The sequence below is a fragment of the Rhinopithecus bieti genome, unplaced genomic scaffold (assembly GCF_001698545.2).
Source record: "Rhinopithecus bieti isolate Rb0 unplaced genomic scaffold, ASM169854v2 scaffold_13207, whole genome shotgun sequence".
Lineage (NCBI taxonomy): Eukaryota > Metazoa > Chordata > Mammalia > Primates > Cercopithecidae > Rhinopithecus > Rhinopithecus bieti.
The window spans coordinates 2094625-2122560 of NW_016807866.1; the positions used below are offsets into that span (position 1 = coordinate 2094625).

Here is a 27936-nt window from a genome sequence, read left to right on the forward strand (position 1 = left end):
GGGAGGCTGAGGCAGGAGAATGGAGTAAACCCGGGAGGCGGAGCTTGCAGTGAACTGAGATCCGGCCACTGCACTCCAGCCTGGGCGACAGAGCGAGACTCCGTCTCAAAAAAAAAAAAAAAAAATTGAAGACAGGATAAGGATTAGACGGCAATAATGCATCACGGTTAACTTTATGATAGTGAGAGCTGACAATGTGCTAGCAGCCCTCACTCTCAGCGCCTCCTCGGTCTCCGGCCTCGGCATCCACGCTGGCGGCGCTTGAGGAGCCAGCCCTCCAGTCTGCTATGGCACTGTGGGAGCCCCTCTCTGGGCTGGCTGAGGCCGGCGCCTCCTCCCTCTTCTCGCCGGGAGGTGTGGAGGAAGAGGCGCCGGTGGGAACAGGGGCTGCGCTGGCCGGCCCGTGTGAGTTCCGGTGGGCGCGGGCCACTGCACAGGCTGGACGGCCTGCACACGGAGCAGCCGGCTGGCATCGCCGGCCCAGGGCAGTGAGGGGCTTACACCTGAGCCAGCAGCTGCGGAGGTTGTGCCGGGTCCCCCAGCAGTGCTGGCCCGCCGACACTGCACTCAAATTCTCGCCGGGTTTAGTTGCCTCCCAGCGGGGCAGGGCTCTGGGCCTGCAGCCTGCCACGTCTGAGCTCCTCCCCCTGCGGTGGGCTCCCGCGCAGCCTGAGGCCCCCCCAACTCCCCTAGGGGCGCCGCCCCCTGCTCCGTGGCACCGGATCCCATCGAAAGCCCAAGGGCTGAGGAGTGCAGGCGCCACTGGGGACTGGCGGGCAGCTCCGCTTGCAGCCCTGGTGCAAGATCCACTGGGTGAAGCCAGCTGGGATCCTGAACTGGATGGGGACTTGGAAAACTTGTATATCTAGCCAGAGGATNCCAGCAGTGCTGGCCCGCCGACACTGCACTCAAATTCTCGCCGGGTTTAGTTGCCTCCCAGCGGGGCAGGGCTCTGGGCCTGCAGCCTGCCACGTCTGAGCTCCTCCCCTGCGGTGGGCTCCCGCGCAGCCTGAGGCCCCCCCAACTCCCCTAGGGGCGCCGCCCCTGCTCCGTGGCACCGGATCCCATCGAAAGCCCAAGGGCTGAGGAGTGCAGGCGCCACTGGGGACTGGCGGGCAGCTCCGCTTGCAGCCCTGGTGCAAGATCCACTGGGTGAAGCCAGCTGGGATCCTGAACTGGATGGGGACTTGGAAAACTTGTATATCTAGCCAGAGGATCCTACGTGCACCAATCAGCACTCTGTATCTAGCTAACCTAGTAAAGACTTGGAGGACTAGCACTCTGTGACTCTGTCTAGCTCAAGGATTGTAAACACACCAATCAGCACTCTGTGTCTAGCTCAAGGTTTGTACATACACCAATTGGTACTCTGTATCTAGCTAACTCTGTAGCTAACTAGCACTCTGTGACACTGTGTCTAGCTCAAGGATTGTAAACGCACCAATCAGCACTTTGTCAAAATGGACCAATCAGCTCTCTGTAAAATAGACTAATCAGCTCTGTATAAAAGGGACCAATCAGTAGGATATAGGTGGGGCCAGATAAGGGAATAAAAGCAGGCTGCCAGAGTCAGCTGTGGCAACCGGATCAGGTCCCCTTCCACACTGTGGAAGCTTTGTTCTTTCGCTCTTTGCAATAAATCTTTCTGCTGCTCACTCTTTGGGTACAGGGGGCCTTTATGAGCTATAACACTGACCACGAAGGTCTGTAGCTTCACTCCTGAAGCCAGCGAGACCACGAACCCACGGGGAAGAAGGAACAACTCCAGATGCGCTGACTTTAAGAGCTGTAACACTCACCACGAAGGTCTGCAGCTTCACTCCTGACAGCGAGACCACGAACCCACCAGAAGGAAGAAGCTCCAGACACATCTGAACATCTGAAGGAATAAACTCCGGACACACCATCTTTAAGAACTGTAACACTCAACGCGAGGGTCCGCGGCCTCGTTCTTGAAGTCAGTGAGATCAAGAACCCACCAATTCCAGACACAATAGTTTTATAAGAGAATGTCTTTCTAGGAAATACATAGCAAAGTATTTGGGGGTGATGGGGCATCATGTCAGCAACCTATTCTCAAAAAGTCCAGAGAATCCACTCAGTTCTGGGGCAAGAAAAAAAAAAGAAGTCCAGAGGAAAAAGGTTATTTATACCATACTTCAACCTTTCTGTATGTTTTAAATTGCTTCAAAATTAAAATGTTTTCAATGTAACCAGCAAAATAATTTTAAAATACATATACTTATTCCCAGATAAAGAAGCTTTTATCTCTGACGTTAATAAGGTAAACTCTTCTAAATACCTTGTTATACAATACCCGCGTTGTTAGTCCCTCGGCGCCATTCATTTTTTTTATGGGGGAAAAAGATTTCCTTTATTTTATGAGAGCTCCATAAAATTCAGCAAAAATACTTGGTGGAAGGGGAGAGAACCTAATTAAATTACTGCCCCACTTCTCTGGTAATTTAATTCTAGAAAATAATTTTAGAATCTTCTACTATAAAGAGATTATTTAGGCCGGGCACGGTGGCTCAAGCCTGTAATCCTAGCACTTTGGGAGGCCGAGACGGGCGGATCACGAGGTCAGGAGATCGAGACCATCCTGGCGAACACGGTGAAACCCCGTCTCTACTAAAAAATACAAAATCTAGCCGGGCGAGGTGGCAGGCACCTGTAGTCCCAGCTACTCGGGAGGCTGAGGCAGGAGAATGGTGTAAACCCGGGAGGCGGAGCTTGGAGTGAGCTGAGATCCGGCCACTGCACTCCCGCCCGGGCCACAGAGCGAGACTCCGTCTCAAAAAAAAAAAAATTATTTAAAATAAGAAAGGCTGTACAACATTACATAAAATAATATGTATAATCTTTAGATAAAATACAGCACTTGGAAATATTTTACAATCATCACCATCATTCTTTTTGCCTTAATAACCTCCTTTGCATCCCATGCTTCAGCCAACATGAATAATTTTGTTGCCCACATGTTCCACATTCTCTTCCCTCTCTCCCTTTGTTCATACTGTTGTTTCATCAGGACCAACCTTAATCATCCTTGTATTTCCAAATATTACCTATCCTTCAGTTCCAAACTAAAACACCACTTCCCTTCCCAAAGATTTTCCCTGATCGCTCTAGTTGGAGGTAAATCTTTCTCTCAATTTATACTATAGTTACATCTAAACTAGTAACAACAGAAACTAGGTCTTCTTTCTCTTTCCTTTTTTTTTTTTTTTTTTTTGAGGCAGGATCTCACTCTGTCACCCAGGCTGGAGTACAGTGGTGCAATCACCACTCACTGTAACCTCAAGCTCCTGGGCTCAAGTGATGCTCCTGCCTCAGCCTCCTTCCTGAGTAGCTAGAACTACAGGCACTAATACTATAGGACTATACTGAGTAGTAATAGGACTACAGGCATGTGCCACCATACCTGGTTTTTATTTTTTGTAGACACAGGGTCTTGCTATGTTGCCCAGGCTGGTCTGAAACTTCTGGCTTCAAGTGATCCTCCTGCCTTGGCCTCCCAAAGTACTGGGATTACAGGCATGAGCCACTGCACCTAGCCTCATTTCCTTACATCTCAACACCATACCTACCTAACACAGAGACTCTGAATGAACACTGCAGCTGCTGATTAAATATTCATCTAATAGACAGAAACAAATGGAGAGGTTGCGCATTAAAGAAAATGTTTTGCTAATTTAAAAATAAGACATAAAATGGACCACCTGAGGTCGGGAGTCTTGAGACCAGCCTGGCCAACATGGTAAAACCTCGTCTCTACTAAAAATACAAAAATTAGGTGGGTGTGGTGATGCAGGTCTGTAATCCCAGCTACTTGGGAGGCTGAGGCAGGAGAATTGCTTGAACCCATGAGGCAGAGGTTGCCGTGAGCCAAAATGCGCCACTGCACTCCAGCCTGGGTGACACAGTGAGACTCCATCTCAAAAAAGAGATAAAACATTTTACTTTATCATTGAAAGTATCTGAATGCCCTCATTACTGAGATTCACATTCAACAACTCCTCAATTATGTCTGGAAACTTTCAAATGTGTATGTCTGTGGCAGGGAGTAGTAAGGTGGGGGTGGGAAATACAGGCATTGTTAAATGATTGCTAACCACGGTTTAAAATACTGAAGTTTATGAAGTGGCAGCGTGTGTGTGGGAGCTCAGAGGAAACAAACGGAAAGAATGAGCGGAACTGAAAGTTCAGGAGATACAGTGTTAGGGAAGTTCAGGTCACTTTCCTGCTATGCAGTCTTTCAAGGTATTCACTGCACTTTCAATGAACGGAATAAACTCCCTTTTGTGAAGAGGTATTTTTTTCCCCCTCCTATTCATGGTGGTTATTAAACAAACGAGATGCTAGGCAAAACAAACCTTTCTTTGTAAGTTACTGATATCTAACCGTAAGTAGGTAGGAATATCCCAGAAGAGAACTGCTTTTGGAGTGATTCTGAGCCCATCAAGATCGACAGCAGTTCAGCTAAGGTAAGGCGGCCTGCACCTCATTAGTTCACATGCTGAACACATAAGCTAAAGCAAATTCCAACTTCTAAAGTTTCTGCTATAACACCTTAGGAATAAATAGTACCTAACTCCCTCTGTAGCTCATTTTAAAGGAAAAGACTATTTTCCCATGTCATACTCAACACCATTTTCATTCATACCTTTTCTTAGGTACCTTTTTTTTTTCCATTTGATACCAACTGTTTATTAGAAATGAAAACTTTTTTGTGGGCCCAAAAGAATCGTTTTGCTGGGCATGGTGGCTCATGCCTGTAATCCTAACACTTTAAGAGGCCAAGCAAGTGGATTGCTTGAACCCAGGAGTTCAACACCAGCCTGGGCAAGATAGCAAGACCCCACTCTAAAAAATAAAAAATAAAAATAAATTTAAATTTAAAAAAGAGTAGTTTCTCCATAAAAAATAAAGGTGGAATGATATGTAACAGGTTAGGTATAACCAAAACTTACCACATAAAGACAATAAGAAAATTTTAACAACAAGATTCATTTTTCAATGGCCTATTAATCACAGAACAATTAAAAGCTACATAAAACCAATCTTACTTAAGTATTAGAAATATATTTCAATTCACTCATGGATCCAACTCACTTTTAGACAGTAAAATTTTTACTGACTTAAGAAAAAACACTGCCAGTTGGGCACAGTGGCTCAAGCCTATAATCCCAGCACTTTGGGAGACCCAAGGCGAGTGGCTCACTGAAGTCAGGAGTTTATAGAGACCAGCATGGTGGAACCGTGTCTCTACTAAAAATACAAAAATTAGCAGGGTGTGATGGTGCACATCTGCAGTCCCAGCTAGTCAGGAGGCTACGGCAGGAGAATTGCTTGAAGCCAAGAGGCAGAGGTTGTAGTGAGCCAAGATCACGCCACTGCATTCCACCCTGGGCGACAGAGCGAGATTCCGTCTCAAAAAAAAAAAAAGAAAGAAAGAAAAAACCCTGCTTTTTTTTTTTTTGAGACAGAGTCTCGCTCTTGTCACCTAAGTTAGACTACAGTGACGAGATCTTGGCTCACTGTAACCTTTGCCTCCTGGGTTCAAGCAATTCTCCTGCCTCTCAGCCTCTCGAGTAGCTGGGATTACAGGTGCCCACCAACACGCCCAAATAATTTTTGTATTTTCAGTAGAGATGGGGTTTCACCATGTTGGCCAGGTCAGTCTTGAACTCCTGACCTCCTGTGATCCTCCCACCTTGGGCTCCCAAAGTGCTGGGATTATAGATGTGAGCCATGGTGTCCAGCCAAAAACACTGCCTATTAAACTCATGTGTTTAAACATTATGCTTAAAGAGTATTGACAGAATTCTCGCTGCCATGTTTTCATGTAAAAGAAATGGAAATCAGGTGGGGTGTGGTGGTTCATGCCTGTAATCCCAGCACTTTGGGAGGCCGAGATGGGAGGATCACTTGAGGTCAGGAGTTTGAGACTAGCCTGGCTAACATGGTGAAAACCCGTCTCTACTAAAAAAAATACAAAAATTAGTCAGGCGTGGTTGCAGACACCTGTAATCCCAGCTACTCGGAAGGCTAAGGCATGAAAGCTTGAACCCGGGAGGTTGAGGTTGCAGTGAGCCGAGATTGCATCATTGTACTCCAGTCTGGGTGACAGAACAAGATGCCTTCTCAAAATAAATAAATAAAAACATAAAAACATAAATAAATAAAAAAGGAGGGAGAAATAGTAGGTAGAAATATAGAAAAACAAAAGTGTCCATGAGTTGATAATTATGGAGGCTAGGTGACATATATAACAGTTACACCATTTCTCCAAATAAAATGTTAAAAAAATTATTCTCATTACGTTCTTTAAAATACTGGATACATTCAGAAAGGAGAGAAGATAACTCTGGCCAATTATCTTGAGAGAGCCAGAAGCTACTGGAATTCTAAGGGATCAGAGAAGTACTTTTCTCTAATTACCCTAGACCAGAAGTGCATTAGCCAAAAGTTCAATAGGCATTTGAACTTTTTTTTTTCCCCCCAGACAGGATCTCTCACTCTCACCCAAGCCTGAGTGCAGTGGCATGATCATACCTCACTGTAACCTAAAACCCCTGGGCTCAAGCGATTCTCCCACCTCAACCTCCCAAAGTGCTGGGATTATAAGTGTGAGCCATTGTACCTGATCAATTTGGACTTTCATAAACTTCAAAGGGAGTAGTAAGTCCTACAATCTTTAGAATGGTCCCATAGCCCACACTTCCCAAGGCTCTCAAACACTCATCAAATAGTAAATGTATATTAAATTAAGAAAGGAGAAGATTTAGTAATTCCAGAATGGAGGCCTTAGGAAGGGTAAATATTGTTATACCCTGCCATCAATGTTTTCCTTACATTCATCCTAAATAATTTAGTTTTAACATTCTACCTGTTGAAACGGAAACTATCCTTGGAAAATAGTAAGTTTGCTTTTGCTCATTATCACAGAAGAAGTTAGGAAATATTTAAAACTATATAAAGCCATGAGGTAGTAATATCCTACAACTTAATTCAGATAACTCAACTCCTTCCTTATTTTAGTTCTGTGCATGTTTTCAAACTTCTTTTACCCAAACAAATTCATGCATGACTGAAGGGAGGCCCAACCTACAACTATTCCTCTTTAAGCTCCTGGAAGGTAACAAAAATAGAAACTGTAGAGGTGGTCTATTTACAGACTACAGAAAACACTCAGAATATAAATGTATCAATTGTTCTCTATCAAAATTTAACATATCAATTGTGCTCTATAATATTATTTGACATCCTCCACCTTTTTTTTTCTGGAGTGACTTAATTTTTTTTTTTTTTTTTTTTTTGAGATGGAGTCTCGCTCTGTCGCCAGGCTGGAGTGTGGTGGTATGATCTTGGCTCTCTGCAACCTCTACCTCCTGGGTTCAAGCCATTCTTCTGCCTCAGCCTCCTGAGTAGCTGGGACTACAGGCACGCGCCACTAGGCCCAGCTAATTTTTGTATTTTTAGTAGACATGGGGTTCCACCATGTTGGCCAGGATGGTCTCGATCTCTTGACCTTGTAATCTGCCCGCCTCGGCCTCCCAAAGTGCTGGGATTACAGGTGTGAGCCACCGTGCCCAGCAGTGACTTACTTCTATAATACTATGTCATGTGACATAACTGGCATTATTCAGCACTGTTGTATTACCACCTCGTTTCTCAAATTAGAATTTAAGGCAAATAATAAAGTATTAGGATCAAACTATAAAAATTCAGATGAAGACATAATCATATGCCTATTTCTTGATTTTCATGAGTTGTGGCTCTAAAAGAGAGGTTTGTCAAACATAAAATAGTTGTCACATGATAATCACACCTGCATTGCTAACTCCACATCTGAACAGGAAAGAAACAAAATTAACTTCTTATCCAAGAGCAATAGGTAACTTAAATGCCACTTTCATTTAACTTTAAAAGTATTTGGAGGATGAAATTTAAATGTAAATTTCTCCAACTTCTGATGAATTATAATAATTTAAGCTAAATAATAAAGCCATGCAAATGAAGGGTCCACTATCCAATGTCAACATTCTGCTGTGGCTCAAACCTTCCGGTCTGAGAATACACTGTTCTTCCCCAGCTGATACAGAAGACCAAGCTAAAGAAGGTCAATAACAACGTAAAAATAAGACTGCATGTTAAAATGATCTCTCTAGAACCACAATTTGCCTGTGGTTGCATGCACTGCAGTTTGTGGTGAGCTTATTTGCATGCAGACAGCACTTTGGTATAGAACCGGAGAACCTCCTGTGTGTGAAGGATCCTAGAGATCATGCAATCCAAGCTTCTCATTTTCAGAAGACAAAGAGTAGGGGTTAGAGCATTCATCCAAGATCACACAACTAGCTGGCAGTTAAGCTTCTTTCCATTCATATATAAAGAAAAAAATTATTTTAAAAGGAAAAGGTTCCTCTTATAAAAGTAATTAAAATTCCAGCTGAAAGATATTCAACTATCTAAATTAATGTCCTATTTAAACTTCACATTCTAATCTTGGTGACATTTAAGGGAAAACAAAAAACAAAAAACTTTCATTCATTCATGCAAGAAGTATTTACTGAATGCCTACCATGCGCCAGGCCCCTGGTAAGGTTCTAGGAATAAAAACAGTACCGTGACACCTTCTTAGGAATCAGATTAGGAAGACAGGTATTATATAACCATACAAATGCAAAATTATAAATTATAGTCAGTACTGTAATGGAGTTCCAACAGATTACAATGGGAGAACCTAATTTAAAATTGTTTGTTGGAGGAGGACAATTATTAGAATAAACCTCACTGAGGAAGTGACCTTTATAGTGAGACAGGAAGGCTAGCCAAATAAAGAGTGGAGATAAAAATGTTTCAGGTGACATATATACTTCGATCCAGCAGTTCCATTCCTAAGAATATATCCAACAGAAATGTGTACATATATGTACCAAAAAACATGTACAAGGATGTTCATACTTGTGTCATTTATAATAGCAAAATTGGAAATAAAGCAAATGTCAATAGCTAAATATTTTAATATTCATAAAATGGACTACACTGCAACAAAAATGAGTAAACTACTGCCACTTGCTACAATATGGATGATTTCCCATGTTTCAACATGGATGATTTCATTGAGTGAAAGAAGCTAGATACCAAAGAATACACAGAGAATGATTCCATTTATGTTAAGTTGAAAAACACTTAAAACTATTCTATGATATAAGAGGTCTGAATAGTGATTATCTTTGCAGATCATAATAAAGATAATTGGGAAGGAGCATGAGGTGATTATTCTCTGGAGAGCTCTCTGGTATGCCAGTAATAATTTTCTATTTCTCAACCCAGTTGTGGTAATAAGGGTATGTTTATCCTACAATAATATATCAAGCTGTATGTTTAAGATTTATATACTTTTCTACATGTATTATAATTTAAAAAGCTTATTATTTAAAAAAAAATACATTTGAGCAGAAAGAACAGCATATGTAATGACCCTGAAGCCAGAAAGAATTTGGTACATTCAGAAGTCAAAGAAGGCCAATGAGGTTGGAATATAGAAACCAAGAGGTAAAGTGGTAACAGGTTGAAGAGGGAAGCTGAAACCCGATTTTATTATAGGTCATCTTAGAGTTTAGATTTTAACTTTAGTGGCCAATCACTGAAGAGTGTTAGGCAGGGGAATAATAAGATCTAAATTGTGTTTTTTAAAAGACTGCAGGGGGTAGGTAGGGTAAGTAGAAGCAGAGGGACCAGTCAAGGAAGCAATTGTAATGATCCATGAAAGAGACAACAGAGTCTTGATTGAAACAGAGCCAGCTAAATGGAGGGAGTTGCATGGAATCTCAAGGAAATTAAGAGGAGGAATTGACTAGACTTGGTAATAGAACCTGTGAAATGTGAGGGGAAGAGGTAGAACAGAGAGAATGTGTGAAATGTGAGGGGAAGAGGTGTTGAGGATGATTCTTAAGTTGTTTGAAACAACTTGGTAGATGGAGTGCAATCCATTGAGATAAGGGAGACTGAAGAACATCAGGTTTGAGGGTATGCAGTGGTTGATAAGACCATCAATACGGTACCTATTCCAACTTTTCCTCATTTGGTAGCCACCAGTTTGTGATACTATGGAAATCACAGAAATTTCTACCTTCTTCTGCCAATGATCTACCTGATCCAAACAGCACATGATATCTCAATAGTCATTTTTGGTTCAGGAATACACAAACATTCAATCCAGTGCAAGGGGAAGTGCATTTTCATTTTGTAGGTTCTAACTCATTATCTGAGTTTCAAAAAGCTGGATCTCAATTGTGTCATCCAGTATAATTATTCAACCCAGCTCTGTATCAATCCCACGTCACTTTGCCACAACTAAAAATCTGAAAACTATACTTTCTACTCTGTTCTCTAAGAGAATTGATAAAACTAGGAAACAAGATAGGCCAAAGATATATTCCCAATGCTAACCAAGGACAGACAACTAATGAGCACTAAGGTACAACCAGCTAGAAATTTACTTAATTATAAGATTCCAGAATTTAAAATAAAACAAAAGAGGCTGGGCATGGTGGCTCACGCCTGTAACCCCAGCACTTTGGGGAGCTGAGGCAGGTGGATCACTTGAGGTCAGGAGTTCAAGACCAGCCTGGCCAATATGGTGAAACCTTGTCTCTACTAAAGAGATACAAAAATCAGCTGGCCATGGTGGTGCACACTCGTAATCTCAGCTACTCAGGAGGCTGAGGCAGGAGAATCACTTGAACCCAGGAGGTTGAGGTTACAGTGAGCCAAGATCATGCCACTGCACTCCAGCCTGGGCAACAAAGTGAGACTCTGTCTCAAAAAAAAAAAAAAAAAAATTAAAAAAAGAAGATTCATTCTACTTATAGTTCACACATGGTCCATAGGATATTAAATGACTTTATCTATATTTCAGCAACAGATTCAACAGACTACAGCAATCCTACGGTCCACCAGTGAACAGAATGAAACATAACTCAAAAAATATTTATTGCTAAGAGCTAGTTATATAAGTAAACACACTTTCATATATATAAAGTTAAATAAGACTATAATGAAATAGAAACACAAAATTTTAATAAGTACATTTACCATATATAAATATTTAATGTTTTGAGACAATAAAGTTTTTTAAAATTTTTTTTATTTTCACTGACTCAGTTGGCCCAGAATTATCCAGGAATTTCAAGGGTCTAAAATGTTTTCATTCTGAACTGAGGAAGTAATGAGTAGCCAACCCAGAAGAATTTATACATCTCTCCAAATACCAAATTTATTTTCTCCAAGTGCCAAATTATTCAGTAATTTGGTTCAGCAGCTATGAAATGCAACTCAATGTGAATGCATGTGCTCACATATGTAACACCACAGATCAGCAATGGCTTATACTTATAAACTCTATTTAAGTTGGAAAAAGATAAAATACAAAATTCTTATTAACGACCATTAAAACACTCAAGCAAATTTTAATTGTCACCAGTAAAAATATGATACACAATTTTAAAACTATACTTCCTTTTGATACTCTAATTACAAGGCTAACCAATTGCACTAGCCTATTCCATTCTTCATTGTTTCTTTCACTTTGTATGCTGCTTTCAAAATTTCACTGAATCAGACTTTACAATCTCAAAAGTTTCGAAAGTGTTATATTGGATGCTAAGAAAGGTAATACTACAATATTAAACTACTAATCATTATAATTAGCTCATATTTTTTCAACCTTCGATCTTCATTTGTGGTTGGGTACAAAACTCTAGGTGGATGGTTTGGTTTGGTTTCTTCCTTCCACTACTTTAAAGATGTTCCCCATTTCCTCTGGCTTGGATTGCTTGTAAAGAAAAGTCTACTATCATTCTTATCTTCACTCTTCTTCTGTACATGTGTGTCTTTTCTTCCTTGGGCTAATTTTAAGATCTTCTCTGTATCACTGGTAAACAGTAATTTGATCATGTATTTGGGTATAGTGTTCTGCTTTGTGTTCATTTAGCTTCTTGGATATGTGGATTCATAGCTTTCATCAAATTTGCTAAATTGCCAGCTATTATTTCTTCAAGTATTTTTCTTCCCTACCACCTTCTTTCTGGGATCCACATATTCATGTACATTGGGTCACTGGAAGTCATCCTGCAGTTTACCGATGCTCTGTGTATTTATTTATTTCAGCCTTTTTTCTCTCCGTATTTTATTTTGGACAGTTTCTATTACTATGTCTTCAAGTTTGCCAATCATTTCTTCTGCAATGTCTAATACAGTAATCCCTATCACATCTAGAAGTCTAATTTGGGTCTTTCACTTTTTTTTTTTTTTTTTTTTTTTTTTTTTTAGAGACAGAGTCTTGCTCTGTTGCCCAGACTGGAATGCAACGGCATGCTCTTGGCTCACTGCAACCGCCACCTCCTGGGTTCAAGTAATTCTCCTGCCTCAGCCTCTCAAGTAGCTGGGATTACAGGCGCCTGCCCCCACGCCCAGCTAATTTTGTATTTTTAGTAGAGATAGGGTTTGACCACGTTGGCCAGGCTGGTCTTGAACTCCTGACCTCAGGTGATCCGCCCACCTTGGCCTCCCAAAGTGCTGGGATTAACAGTGTAAGTCACCACACCTGGCCTCTTTCACATTTTTCATATCTCTTCTTAACAGGCTCATATTTTCCTCTACTTGTTGAGTATATGGAGTATATTTATAATAGCTGTTTCAATGTCCTTATCTATTACAGCATCTGTTTCTACATTTGACTTTGCTCCTTATGAGGTGTATTTTCCTATATTCCTATAAATATTCTTAAACTTCATTCTGGGATACAGTTATTTGGAAATTAAGTTACTTGGAAACAGTGTCATTCCTTTGGGTCTTGCTTTTAAGCTTTGTTAGGGAGGGCTGGAGTGGAATTTAGTCTAGGACTACTTTGCCCCTTTACTGTAGCAGTATACCCTTTTCAGTACTCAACCCAATTCTCCATGCAGTATACCCTTTTCACTACTCAACCCAATTCTCCACTCTGGTTGCTAAACATGAACTATTTCTAGCCCTGTGTGAGCTCCAGAAATTTTTCTGCCTAATCCTTTTTGGTGATTCTTTCCCTGCCTCAAATGGTTTCCTTACACACTGGCACCGATCAGCACTCAGCTGGTCTCAAGCGGAGTCCTCTACAGATCTCTGGAGCTCTTTGTGCAACTGTCTCGTCTCTAGCACACAGCCCTGAGATTCTGGCTGCCTTGGTCTCCCCATATTCCCTACTCAGGAATCCTGTTAAGTTTTGTTTGAGTGACTCTTCTGCTGCTGTGGCCTGGAAGCTCTCCAGGAAGTAAGCTGGAGCATTCATAAAGCCCACCTCACTTGTTTCCCTTCTCTCGAGGGTCAGCATCTTACGCTGCCTTTTGTTCAAGGTCTGCAAATCATTCTATATATTTTGTTCATTTTGTTGTTGTTAATTAAGATAGGAGGGTAAATCTAGTTCTTGTTACTCCACTGTGGTCAGAAGCTCCTGTTACAGTCCTGAGTTACTTATATTTTATAGGACAAGTTAGAACATCTGATAGACATGAGATGATGCAATAAAAAGTCACAGAGTTTTCACTATTCAGTGAGAGTGGAAGTTCTGCCTTTCCTTTTTATTTTCTCATAGAAAAGTTAAGTGGTGAAGAAATGAAAGTACTTAAGAACTAACTACCGGTTTGGCCCTAGGTTAATCCTACTACCAACCCAGAATTAAAAAGTTCAGTTGATTTTCTTTTTAAAGAGTTGACATTTAAGTTACTTCCTATTAAATACGTACATTCCTCAGACTACAGGGGCACATAAGAAAAGAAATATGCACCTTCCAAAAGTATTTATAAAAGAAAATGAATTTTGCAACCCTAACATAAAGTGATATCCAACAAGTCTAAATTTCATGATTTCTCTGCTGAAAAGTCAACTATAAAAGTCACTTCTTCCCTCAACTTGCAAATTTTCTTAAAAGAGACAGGACACTGCAACTTATCTAAAGGGCAATCATGCTGACAGCATTTGGCAATTAAAAAAAAAAACAAACTATACACACTGTTTGGCATTACCACCTACTACATTTATCCAAAATTCTAGAACCTGACATTTAACTTGGCCCAGGAAAGAAACTTTGTTTTTAATGACTTTACTGTAAATTAAACCATACTTTCTCCTCTAATATATTAATATATTAATAGTTTGTAGGGAAAAACACAAGTGTACAGTTCCCTCATTAGAAAATGCTACCAATTACACCCTTAACCTTAACGCCTTCCCTTCTTTTCATGCTTCATTCCCCACCCCTGAAAATAACAGCCACACAATATACAGTAATACAATAGCTTCACAACAGCACAAACAACAATTACAGTAAAAAAATTAAATGGTAGGACTATGTCATTAGAGCAGTTATCTTTCCATTCCTCAGTTCCCAAATCTCTGAAACACGGATAAAAGCACAATCTGAACTGAATGAAAAAAATTGTGTCAAATGCCACATCTCCTAAACTCTGTGCTAAGATGCCCCCCAGCACTATAGCAAACCCCCAGGAAAGCTGCATATTTTAAACAGAAGGAAACACTGAGATTCTCAACACATGCTGGAAACCAGCCAAACTATCAACGTGAGGTGCTTCAGAGTTGTCATATTAGATTGCAGTGCATTCCTTGGATGATATATATTAGTGAAACTGGGTTTTTGCTGGCTGCTGTGATAAAAGCAAGTGTCACCTGCAAATCAATGTGGAACAGGAAATGAGGATGGCAGTGTTCAATCTGTTCCAAGGTTTGAAAAGCTATCCAGGCTGGGAGCAGTGGCTCACGCCCCTAATCCCAGCACTTTGGGAAGCCATGGTAGGCAGATCACCTGAGGTCAGGAGTTCAAGACCCGCCTGGCCAACATGGTGAAACCCCGTCTCTACTAAAAATACAAAAATTAGCCAGGTGTGGTAGCAGGTGCCTGTAATCCCAGCTACTCAAGAGGCTGAGGCAGGAGAATTGCTTGAACCCAGAGGCAGAGGGTGCAGTGAGCCGAGACCGTGCCATTGCACTCCAGCCTGGGTGACAAGAGTAAAACTCCATCTTAAAAAAAAAAAAAAAAAAGGAAAAGCTATTCAGCTCTCAGTGCTCAACAAGCACATACATCTCATTAGTAAACTGTGGTTATTTATGAAGAAAATAAATTTTCTATTGTTTTCTGCATTTTTTTTTTTTGAACAGCTATAAAAGTTGTTCGGACACACATATTTATTGGACCTATTTAATAAACAGAACTATTAAGTATTGTCTGTGGCAGAGAGGTGTTGTGAAAAACTTAACGAGGCCAGGCACAGTGGCTCATGCCTGTAATCCCAGGACTTTGGAAGGCTGAGGCAGGCAGATCACCTGAGGTCAGGAGTTCAAGACCAGCCTGACCAACATGGAGAAACCCCGTCTCTACTAAAAATTCAAAATTAGCCGGGCGTGGTGCCACATGCCTGTAATCCCAGCTACTCCCGAGGCTGAAGCAGGAGAACTGCTTGAACCCGGGAAGCAGAGGTTGCGGTGAGCCGAGATCGCACCACTGCACTCCAGCCTGGGCAACAAGAGCGAAACTCTCTCTTGAAAAAAAAAAAAACAAAAAAACGTAATGAGATAATAAGGTCACCATAAAACAATGAAGTTTAAAAACCTCTGGCTTAATGTTGTGACTGGCAGAATAAGCTTCCAGTAAGTGATAGCCATTATCATTTCACTATGATTAGTCCTTTAACTATGCAGTTTTATAGAAAAGAGAGGATTATTTCGCATTCTGTAACAAAGATCTCAGAATATTGTCCTATAGTATTATGACTTATATTTAGTATTATATATAGTATTATGACTTACGTTGTAAGAAAAAATTAGGTAGACAAAGAATCTCATATGGACAACCTGTAGGAAAACCAGGTCCAATGATATGGCCTTGCTATTTATAAAATGCATGATTTGAGTCCTAATCTGACTCAAATTATGCTACTTGAAAAGTCTGAAAATAACTTTACCACTAGACAGATAAAAGCAATTCATCCTTACTCCTATGCTAGCATGTAATATGGAAAAGAGCAAAAGTTTTAATTTTAAGAGTTAGGAATCCATGGCGCCACCTCACATCCCCATCTTTTACATGACTTCTGTTTTTACAGTTATCCTCCATTTCCCACATGTTGACCTTTTCTTTACTCCATCTTCTATTTAGGACATAATTATGAAATGAATCATTCACTTTATTGAAGCCTGAGATGGGCTGAAAACACTGAGACTGTAAATGTAACACATGTATGTCAGACTGATGGCTTGTCCTTCTCCTGTGACAGTCTTTGTGTATGTGTGTGTAAACTGTAGAAAGACGAAGAATAATGAACTGTGCACAAAGCTGAGAGACATCTTTTATCTCTTAATAAATTGTTTCCAGGAAAAAAATATGTACTTGTTTATAACTTGTTAACCATCACACAAGCTGCTTAAACTGGTAGATGCAGCAAACTAGTCACATAGCTCACCTGCTACATTGACCCACTATTCCAAAGACATCAAATTGCAATTTAATCAAACATTTGCTGTACAAATACTTTTCAAAACTGAGTAATGCTAAAAATGGGTACACTACTAAAAAACATATTAACTGTTATCTAAGGGTAAGAACTTTTTAGAAGGTGTTTTAAATAAATAAATGCAACAGAAGAAATAATGAAATTATTTTCTATTTTAAACAGGTAATTTTGAAGGCCGGGCGTGGTGGCTCACACCTATATTCTCAGCACTTTGGGAAGCTGAGGTGGGTGGATCATGAGGTCAGGAGTTCAAGACCAGCCTGGCCAACATGGTGAAACCCCGTCTCTACTAAAAATACAGAAAAATTAGCCAGGTGTGGTGGCGGACGACTGTGGTCCCAGCTACTTGGGAGGCTGAGGCAGGAGAACTGCTTGAACCCAGGAGGCGGAGGCTGCAGTGAGCCGAGATCACGCTACTGCACTCCAGTTTGGGTGACAGAGCAAGACTCCATCTTGGGGGAAAAAAAAGTAATTTTGAAACAAATTAATAGTACTTATAGAAATAATAAATAACATTTATCACAGACATTTCAAATTGGCATTTCAGAAGAACCTTAATAATGTGGGTAATAGTTATTTCCAATAGAATTTGTCAATAACAAATCTAAATAATGTGTAATATATGTCTTTTATATCAGCAGTTCAGTCAGATAACAATTCGTAAAAATATAGGAAATAGGCCAGGCGCGATGGCTCATGCCTGTGATCCCAGCACTTTGGGAGGCCAAGGTGGGCGGATCACCTGAGGTCGGGAGTTCGAGACCAGTCTGACCAACATGGAGAACTCCTGTCTCAACTAAAAATACAAAATTAGCTGGGTATAGTGGTGCATGCCTGTAATCCCAGCTAAGTACTTGGGAGGTTGAGGCAGGAGAATGACTTGAACCCTGGAGGCGGAGGTCGCGATGAGCCAAGATCGCGCCATTGCACTCTAGCCTGGGCAATAAGAATGAAACTCCATCTCAAAGAAAAAAAAATACTCTGTCTCAAAGAAAAAATAAATGTTATATATATATATGTGTGTATGTATGTATGTATATGAAATAAGTTTTATAGGGCTGGGCTTGGTGGCTCACGCCTATAATCCCAGCAATTTGGGAGGCCAAGGCAGGTGGATCACTTGAGTTCAGGAGTTCAGATCAGCCTGGCCAACACAGTAAAGCCTCATCTCTACTAAAAATACAAAACTTAGCTGGGCATGGTGGTGTGCACCTGTAGTCCCAGCTACTCAGGAAGCTGACACAAGAGAATCACTTGAACCCAGGAGGCGGAGGTTGCAGCGCACTGAGATCATACCACTGCACTCCAGCCTCAGCGACAGAGCAAGACTCTGCTCAAACAACAACAACAACAACAAAAATATACAGAAAAAGACCTCATATTTTCAAACATAATAACTGCATGTTTATCAACTTTGTAATCTAGGTTAGTCTTTCCCTTACTGTCATTCATTTAATAATCACATTTTCTTCAAGTATGAGTAAAACACTACACTAAGCACTAAGACTGCAAATATTACTAAGACACACGGGGCCTTTTCCTCAAGGAGCACGGCATCCAGACACAGAACCTGAGCACAATTCCCCATGATATGAAGGCACTATATTCAAAGTGCTACAAGAGTATTGGCACTTAGTTCAGCCTGAGAGTTTTAAGAAAACTACTTAGTAGCCCCATAAAAGACAACAGCATTAAAATTCTGGAAACATGGCTATTTTGGATAAAATCTGCAAGCCAAAAAAAAAAAAAAGCAATCCCCTAATCTATCACAGAAAGGCCTATATACGCTTTGCTCAGAAATGAGCATCACAATCTAATTATATCAGAACATCCAGGGGGCTGGAGCCCAGATACCAGTATTTGTAAAAGCTGCCCAGGGGACTATAACACTGATAATGTCATAACATCATGACTGATTTAAGCTTAGAATCCTATCAACATAAAGACAGTCTTGAGGCTGCATTAGTGAACACTCGGGTCCCTAAGGGGAGCCATGGTCTGAGACTATTTTCATTGTATTTTTACTTGCAACCTTTTGGTATGTGCTAATAACATGAAAGATAAAGTTTCATGTTTGGTATCTCATGACACTTCAGCATAAGCCAAGAAAATTAAGTGATTGCTAATCCTCAACACTGTACGCTGATTAAAATGTCCGTTTAAAATTTACTCTTTCAAGTAAAGCCAGGGCAAGTAGAGACTTGAAATTAGGAACTTTGGGTACATAAAGACCAAGTCCTGCTAAGGTCACTTCCACCACCCATTTCCAAGAAAAACACCTACATATGAGCATTTAGACAGCAACAAAACCAGCACACAAGAAGTATGCGTCTTGGTTGGGAGCAGTGGCTCACACCTGTAATCCCAACACTTTGGGAGCCTGAGGCAGGTGGAGACCACGAACCCAGGAGTTTGAGATCAGCAGGGAAACATGGCAAAACCCCACATCTACAAAAAATTACAAACAAAAAAATTATCTGGGCATAGTGGTGTGCGCCTATAGTCCCAGCTATTCAGGAGGCTGAGGCAGGAGGATCAACTGAGCCCGGGAGTTCCAGGGAGTTCAATTACAGTGAGCCGTGATCATGCCACTGCACTCCAGCCTGGGTGACAGAACAAGATCCTGTCTCAAAAAATAAAAACGAAAACAAAGTATGCACCTTGTGATACAGAGTAAGTTCTAGAGAAATGAAGGGAAGGCAGAGATAAAGATGAGCTGGAGTGGTTGGGGCAGAGTCTTACGAAGGAAGAAGACCCGAGGAGGACCTCAGTGGGACTGACAGGCTCAGATTAGAGAAGCAGCACTCTAACAATCTTGGAGGAAGAAGGTGTAAAAAGCAACAGTATGATCAAGCTGAAAAAAGCATGGTGCTTGGGAAGGCACTGAGGAAACACCAGATCTCCTTAAAGGAGATCAACACTGGACAAATAACAGGTTGAGAAGAATAAACTTAATCTTGGTGAAAAACAGGGTTACACTTTGCTTTACTATAAAAAATGATTTTAGGGCCAGGCGCAGTGGCTCATGCCTGTAATCCCAGCACTTTGGGAGGCTGAGGCAGGCGAATCACCTGAGGTCAGGAGTTCAAGACCAGCCTGGCCAACATGGTGAAACCCCGTCTCTACTAAAAATACAAAAATTAGCTAGGCGTGGTGGCGCATGCCTGTAATTCCAGCTACTTGGGAGGCTGAGGCAGGAGAACCACTTGAACCTGGGAAGTGGAGGTTGCAGTGAGCCGAGATCACGCCACTGCGCTCCAGCCTGGGCAACAGAGTGAGACCCTGTCTCAAAAAACAAACAAACAAAACATGATTTTAGAAGCTTCTACAGGTAGATGAATATGCAGCATGCACTGAAATTCAGGGAGCTGGGATTGTTGAAGATGAAGAGAACACATTGATATTTTCCAAGCACAGCTTCTGAATACAATAGGCATTTTTAAAGTGTGAAGATTTTAAAAGTGAACACTGTACAGCACAATACAAACCTTGGTATCACTCCAAAATGAAGGCCAAATTAATTTTAAAAGTCAAATGACTGAAGAAAATATTACTGTAAAGTTTATAGTAGGAAAGATAATGACATTCCAAGAGATTAGACATCCGTTTATGTTAGCTTTATAGAAAGAGGAAATATTCCAACATTTTTTTTTCTGAATTACTCACATAGTCTAAACCTAATGAAAACAGAATAGTTTAGACAATATTTTAATATTCTTTCTCCTTAGAATGCACATTAATGCCAAAATAAATGTTTTAGGGCCTTTTGGCAAAAACAAATCATTATTTGGCATAAAAGATGGCTGCTGGAGGTTTTGGAAATATGATTATTCTTAGGTTTTCTAACCTTGGAGTAAAGTACAGCAATAATTCTAAAAACTATAAGTAATACACAGTTTGCAGCTGAAAATTTGACTTGCTGTTATGAGTAATCATAAAGACACATTTAGAATTTATACAAGATTAGTAAGTCAGGTAATGTCACTAAAAAACACAAGCAGCTGAAAAATGCTTCCCACAGGAAAGCAAACATTCGCCCCCCCAATATTTTTATTAAGAATTCATCAGTATAAGAATTACACTTGTATAAAAATATATGCAATGGAAATTAATACTGTACCAAGGTACAGTTTGATTTAAATCCAAAAAACAACTTGAAGCAATTAAGCCCATACTGATTTAGTCAATATTATTTATACTTATTTCTTAGACCTAGAGCCCCTTCTCCTTCATTCAAAAACTTATGTACCAAATATTTATTTCTAATACACTGTTCTTTGCTTAAGACTTTTCATTATGTCACTATCTTTTTCCCCATCAGATGCAATTATACTATTTTAGTCAAGTTAACACTTTGACATTAATATTCTATAAGCAAAGAGTGTGGTCTTAAGCTCTTCATTTACTGAGGCTGGAGAAAGCTTAGTAGTTTAAGATATTTAAGGGCTTATATTTGTAAGTATGCCTTTCAAACACTATTTTTAATTTATAAGGATATAATCAGTAACTAAACTAATCCTAACACTAGGATTATCTGCCTAAATCATATATATATAATCATATACTTTCTTTTCTTTTTAATTTTTGAAACAGGGTCTCATTGTGATGCCCAAGCTGGAGGGCAGTGGCGAGATCAAGGCTCACTGCAGTCTCGACCTTCCAGACTCAATCAATCCGCCCAACTCAGCCTCCTGAGTAGCCGGGACTAAAGGTGCACACGATAAGACCAGACTAAATTTTGTATTTTTTGTACAGAAAGAGTTTCACCACGCTGCCCAGACTGGTCTCAAACTCCCTGCCTCAAGCGCTCTGTCCCCCTTGGCCTCCCAAAGTGCTGGGACTACAGGCATGAGCCCCCACACCTGGCATATCATACATTAAGAAAGAAACATAGTATTCAAATTAATTTTAATTCCACCCATCTGCCCCTAAAATAACTCAAACCTTACTAATCTATTTTTATTGTGGTACAATAGTCCTTTTCTTTAAATTAGACTATCAAAATACTTCTTAAAATAATATGAAATCAATCATGTATCTCACATGAAAATCTAGAGGCTGTTTACAATTCCCTTAATGAAAACATAACGGCCATAACATAAATACTCCAACAATATTGGATAACATTAGATAATACCTACTACTAGCAGTGACCTACCAGTAAATATGTCAAGCAAGACATTGTATGGGTTTATGTGATATATGATACAAACTGCAACAATATTTCTTTGGAAAAAAACATTTACTTTTAGAAGCAGCAGCAAAACCCAAGAAAGCAAACTCCTGCACCAAAACTGGCATCGCCCTGCACCCCCCTCAACAAAACCTGTTAACAAAAGTTTACAGGAAAATAAGTTTGATTAGAAGGAAATACAAGCATAATCTGCTAGAGGAAATACAGTGAAAGGGTTGTCGGGCTCTTTTCTAAAAATGGTTGCATCTGAATTATTTCAAATCAAAACAGAGACCATGATAAATTGGGATCTAACAGATGACTTACAGAGCACAGCAACAGCCCCAGACTCGAACATGAGACATTCTTCCTTATGCCTAGTTTCCACTATGAGGCTGAACGGTGGGGGATCCAATTTGTGATAGATCCGGAATCCTTTACTGAACGCCATTCTCCTTTCTTCGGAGGCAGCCCTGTGGAAACCAAGCAAAGCAAAGCAAATGAAGCTGATGTTTCCTTCTGCAGCAAGGACTGCAAAGCATCCAAAAGTCTCTCCCTGCCAGGTTTTGATGGGGGGTTGGGGTGGGAAAAAAACAGACAGCTCAGGGAGAAAATGGCTTATTCCAAAAGATAAGTCGTCACTTAATTTTACCAAAAAGCAAGAGGAAAAGCTACCAATTCTCATACCAAGGCAAGACAAGGTTTTAACACTGTAAAGTCCATCAACGGTTTGGTTGAGTTTCCCGTTTAATTTATGCTTACTGAAAGGAAAAATTCTGAGCGTATTTCGTTCGGAGTTGTTTATCAGCTTCCTGCTTCAAGATCTGTCACTACGTTGAAAGGGAACCGATTTGGAAACTTCAAGCAGTTCCTTCGAGGGGAAAGGAACGGAGGTGGAAGGGAAGGGTGACAAGGCTGGTTCAAAGCTCCTTAGGGGGCAGGAGGAGGAAAAGGATTATTCTACGCGACAGGCTCTCCCGGGGGTGGCGACGAAGGGCAAGGGAAACGGCACAGGTTACCACCGCCTCCCCTGCCCCGGGCTACCGCCGGCTCGGGGGACGGCAGGCGGGGCCGAAAAATACGAATGGCCACCCGGGAAGAGTCATGACTCGGGGCACCGACCCGACTGGGGCTCCTCGGGGTCCCGGGAAGTCGACTGCTCGGGAAAACGGCTCCTTCTCAGAGAGAATGAAGAGCCGAGAAGCCCAAACCCTCCATTTATGCACCAGAAGAGATGCCCGGGCGACCAGGCGGATTCGGTTCGTTCCCGCGGGTAGGCTGACAGCCGCTGTCACCAGCCCCCAGCCTGACGCGGCGCCCTGCACAACCCGTGGTCTCCTCACAACCCCGCCCGCTCTCCCGCACCCCGGCTGCTCGCGGTCGCCCCTCACCGCTCCCGCTGAGGCTGCGGAGGCAGAGGCTGGTCTTGGAGGCGTCCGCCCGCCCGGCTGCCGGTGGGTCCGGCCTCGGCCGCTCCCCGCCCCCCGCCGGCTTGCTCACCCCTTCCTCCGGCTCCTCCTCCTCCTTCTCCCGCAGCCGCCGCCACAGCCTCTAGAAGCGTCACTTCCGCTCCAGCAGGCCCATCTCTTCCGCATTGCGCCGCGGCAGCGGACGGAAGATCCGCCCCTCGCGAGGGAAGGGGCGGGGCGTCAGGAGGGAGACCACGCCCACTCTGCGCCAACAGGCCAGGCCGGGCACCAGCGGGCGGCCGGAGCCTCAGTCTCCACAGACCTTCGCCTCCTGCAGCCGCCCCCAAGCCGAGCTGCGATCCCACCGCCGGGGGTGCAAGGATAGGGAAGATCCGGCCTCCTTGGTCCCTTTGCGTGGGCTCTTCAGAGCGTGAGCGCCGGGGAGGGACTCAGGAGAAAAGCTTGGGGGGCTGCGTATTGCTGCTCCCCAAGCTGGGCGTCAGGACCACCCCTGCCGCCCCACGGGCCTGACGGGAGAGGAGGGAGGGCTCGATATGGTCGGCTCGCCTAGCCAACTAGGTGGCGCCTGAAGAGCTGTCCATGGTGTCGACAGCCCAGCAAATGGCACCGAGTTCCTAGTCTTGAGTATCGGGGTAGGTAGCAGAAGAAAAACTAATGCCTGCTCTGGGACAGTTCTGTTTGGTGCCTTTTCTTGTGTGTTCTGGAGCTCACAGGGTGCGATCGAAGAGTGCTCAGGTGTATACGATGGAGAGTGGGAAGTCACAAACCAGAATCTCAAGGCTGAGTCCAACAAAACATGGCTGTAGGGAGGCCACTACAGCTGTGGTTGTCACTGAAGGATGAATAGCTTTTGCCAACCGTGGAATTTAGTGACTAAAGGCACCTGACCCTTTTATCTCATCCTCATTTTTCAACAAATTGTGCTTCCTGGCTAATATCAGCGTGTCCCATAGATTTATTTCTGCTTCCATTGAATAGACCTAATAAGTAAGAGAATGAAGTCAAAGCCAACAGGGCAGAAAGGAATTGAAAACCTGAAGAACCCAGGACTCAAACTGTCTCCACTTGCCTTTGCTTTTTGTTTACCTCTTCTCCTTCTGGTTTTTAACAGCCAAAGCAGAATTTAAATTTGGTTGTGTTGCAAAAATCATTTCCCTCTTCAGGCCCTGTCATGTGACTTGATTTTTTCATCCATTTTAGAGAAGCTGCACCCACCCTGGTTTCAGGACACGGAACTAAATTTATTAGAAAAGAAGCCACTCCAAGTCATGAAGGAGAAATACAAAGATTCTTGGATTTCGTTGTAAGAACTGGAGGGGGTTTCTATCTCAGTACTGTCTCAGAAAAAAACTGTCGATACGAAATGCGTTGCTTGAGAGGTACCTTTTTATGACAACTGAAATCACTCAGTTTCAATAGGAGTTGGGGACTGAAACCAAACTTGCTTACTCCAAAGCCCAAAATCCTTTCCACCGTGCCTGTGTGTCTGTAAGGCTACACTAGAAACGCATCCTTTCTTATAGTGTGAAGCATGGGTACTAAGCTCTTTCAGGAACAGGTGTTCTGCATATTCCTGGTTCCTTTTTATTTGGAACTAAGGAGATTTAGATCAAAATTTCTGGGTTCTGGGTTGGAATTCCTGCTTCTTTCTTCAAATTAAACTGGAGGGTAGCAAGACTATTATTCCTAGATTGTTAGACGGCCACAGCTTTTCCACATCTCATTTTAGTCATGAAAAAACATGCCCAGTGTTTGAAAAACATAAAGGCAATTTGACTAGTGGCTTGACTGGTTCTATCTTCTTTTTCTTGTGCCTCTTTCCTATTTATACTTCTACTTTTGCTACAGCATTTGACAATAGCTGGAAAAATTTTCACTGACCTTGAAATGTCTTTCGGGTAGGATGACTTAAAATATAGGTTAAGTGGCATACACAGACTTCTTAGTGAGATCCTAAGGGCTTACAGAGACAGGCTGACACCAACTCAACCCTTGAAACTGAGCAATGAAGAGCCTGTGGGAGGCTAAAAAAATGCTACTTCAAAAAGATGTTCTTGTCTGTGAATGTTAATTTAGATTAATTTGCAGATTTGATTAAGGGTCTTGAGATTATTTTGGATCATTCAGGTGGGCCCTAGGGCCCTAGATGCAATCACAAGTGTCCTTATAACAGGGAAGCAGAGGAAAATTAAACATGCACACACGAGAGAGAGAAAGAGAAAGAAAGTAAGTAATATGAAGACAGCAGCAGAGATTGGAGCGATGTGGCAATAGCCAAGCTGTCAGCAGCCGTCAGAAGTTGGAAGAGGCAAGGAAGGATTTGAGCCTAGAGCCTTTGGAAGGAGCATGGCCCTGTTGATTCTGGCCTCCAGAACTGCGAGAAAATACATTTTTGTTGTTTTAAACCACCCAGTTTGTGGTAATTTGTAACACCAGCTAAAAGAAATTAACACAAGGCTGATGTGACTTTCCATCAGGAGAGAGACAGCCCCAGGTAGGTGTTTCAGATATCACATCCAATAGAACAAATTAAAGATAAACACCCTAAATTTTCAATGTTGATTTGTGAGCAAGTTATTTCTCCTATGGGTAACTCTTGTTGAAATATGCAATTCATTATGTGGAAACATGGAATTGTTATTTCCATAGGTTAAAAAAAAAAAACCTCACATAGTGGCAATATATGGCCCAACCTAATAATATGTCCCAGGCAGACTATACAAGAATTTACGTATTTACAGATGATTAATGATAATCCCAAACAATCACATTAAAAAACTATATCAAGTGCACGGCTATAAATTTTGACAGGTGATTACTATGTGAATTAGTAGTAGTGCCTGCTTTTCTCTTTTGTCTGGCTTTTTTTGTGTCAAAAATGCTTGACAACATGGAAAATCAGGGAAATAGTCACAATCTGATTCAGTAACCTTTAACAGCTTCTTCTCAGGTTACACAGGCTAACTTTTATATCAGGATCAGGATCTGCAGAGCAATTAGTATAGTGCTCTGCAGATCCTGGTCCTAATATAGTATAGTATAGCAGGATCTGCAGACCCTAGTTGTACCTGGCCATGCTCCCCACCAATGACTGAGAAAGAAATCGCTCGTTGTTCAAGAGAAAACAGTGATCTTGAAAGACAATGCAACAGTAGGTTACAAATAGCATTAGCTTTTTCTTTAAAGAAATTCAATGTAACCAGTGAAGGATGACATTTTAAATTAGAAAAATGGAAATCCTATGAATAAAAAACTAATAAGCTCGAGAGCAGAATCACTGTGGGGGAAAAAACAAACAAACAAACTGAAAAATAACTTGCAGGTACCACAGACAGGAAATTGCCACTAGAACAAACAGGAAATTTGTGATAGATAAAAATGAAGTGTTTTCATTTGGAACAAGAGACCAGCTGAAGAGAGATCAAGTGAAGGGGGTTTATTTTAATGACACACAAGGATTCTTGTGGAAATCAAAGTGCCGGAGCCAAAAACAGGGCTCAACCTTCAAGATTAGAGCTGTGTTCAAGTTGTTCAAGTTGACTCTGGGTCCCAAAGCAACAGCAATTTCACTAAGGTTACACGTAAAAGGTAAGCTTTCATGATCAAAATGTTTTGCAAAGTAGCTTAGAATGGTTTCTGCAGTGTTTTTTCAAAAATTTTCTCATATATTTTCCTAAAGATATTTAACAAGATCCTAAGAAGTCATGTGCTAGGGATTCTCATGGTACTGAATGATTGTATCCTTTAAGCCTCTGGAGTTAGGACTGACAGGAACTCAGTACAAATTACTGGGGGCTAGACTCCAGAAGCAAGCCAGGGGCCAGTCCACATTGCACTTCGACACCAATTCCATATAACAATATTCAGCCTGTGTTTGGGCAGTCTGAAGCAGCTCTTAGCAGCTGTAAACCCCATATCCATGGACAGTTTCAGTTCTGGAGGGCAGTCTTCAAAACATTTATGAAAGTACAAGACCTCCCAAACATTCAGATATATTTAATTTTTCTTCCTACATGTAGTGCCAGCGTTTTTCTCATTTTCATTTACTTGAAACAACAGATCAAATGTTTTGTCATAATCAGTGAATGGGCAAGACTCCCTTTATTACACGCATATTACCATGTTAGAGATAAGAAGAGCTCTTGTAACCGTAAACAACCACTACAATGTAGCAACTTACAGTTTCCTATTTTATATTGCAGCTCTGTAACATTTGACCATTTTTGTAAGGGTTTCATGATTTCGAGGATGATTATTAGCATTTTCCATTTTTGGCCAATTCTGGATGCTGGTAATGTTACCACTGCAGGCAACGATGGCTCTACTCAGCTGAAGACCTCTTGTAGGCAATGTGGACCATATCTGCTTTCCTACCTGAGAGATTAGCAAATTGGGTTTGGTGATCATGAAATTCTCAGATCTCATATTACCAAGGAGACCCTGGTTGTACTTGTCAGGGCTGCCAGTTGGCCCTGCTGAAACTTTAGAACTGCACCAATGTCTGAGACTTTCATCCCTCCCTCCTTCCTTCACACAGGTGAAACCTGCCTGCCTCACTGACAGCTTTCCCAGCCTCCTCCAGGCTCCCCTCTGTTTTCTCTTATACACATCCCCCCCCCCCAGTAAACTTCTTGTACATTTAATGCCATCTCAGTGTCTGCTCCCAAGAGGACCCCAACTGACTCACTGGGGCATTTAACCTCCAATTCCTTTCCTCCCTTGGCTGAGATCTGTTCCAAGAAGTATCTCCAGGACACTCCAG

General features: G+C 41.7%; 1 protein-coding gene across 13 annotated transcripts in view; it reads right to left on the reverse strand.

Moving 5' to 3' along the window:
- SYNJ1 (synaptojanin 1) overlaps nucleotides 1-23822 on the reverse strand; it is a 111660-nt gene extending 87838 nt beyond the window's left edge. For 11 of the 13 annotated variants that reach the window (XM_017883903.1, XM_017883915.1, XM_017883904.1 and 8 more), the window contains exons 1-2: nucleotides 23245-23822; nucleotides 22072-22217 (exon numbers count right to left, since the gene is read on the reverse strand). In XM_017883903.1, the coding sequence (XP_017739392.1) occupies nucleotides 22072-22217; nucleotides 23245-23339 (241 nt within the window). In that variant the 5' untranslated portion in view covers nucleotides 23340-23822. The other 2 variants (XM_017883906.1, XM_017883913.1) reach the window with 2 other exon arrangements.
- Between the last annotated feature and the right edge of the window lie 4114 nt (nucleotides 23823-27936).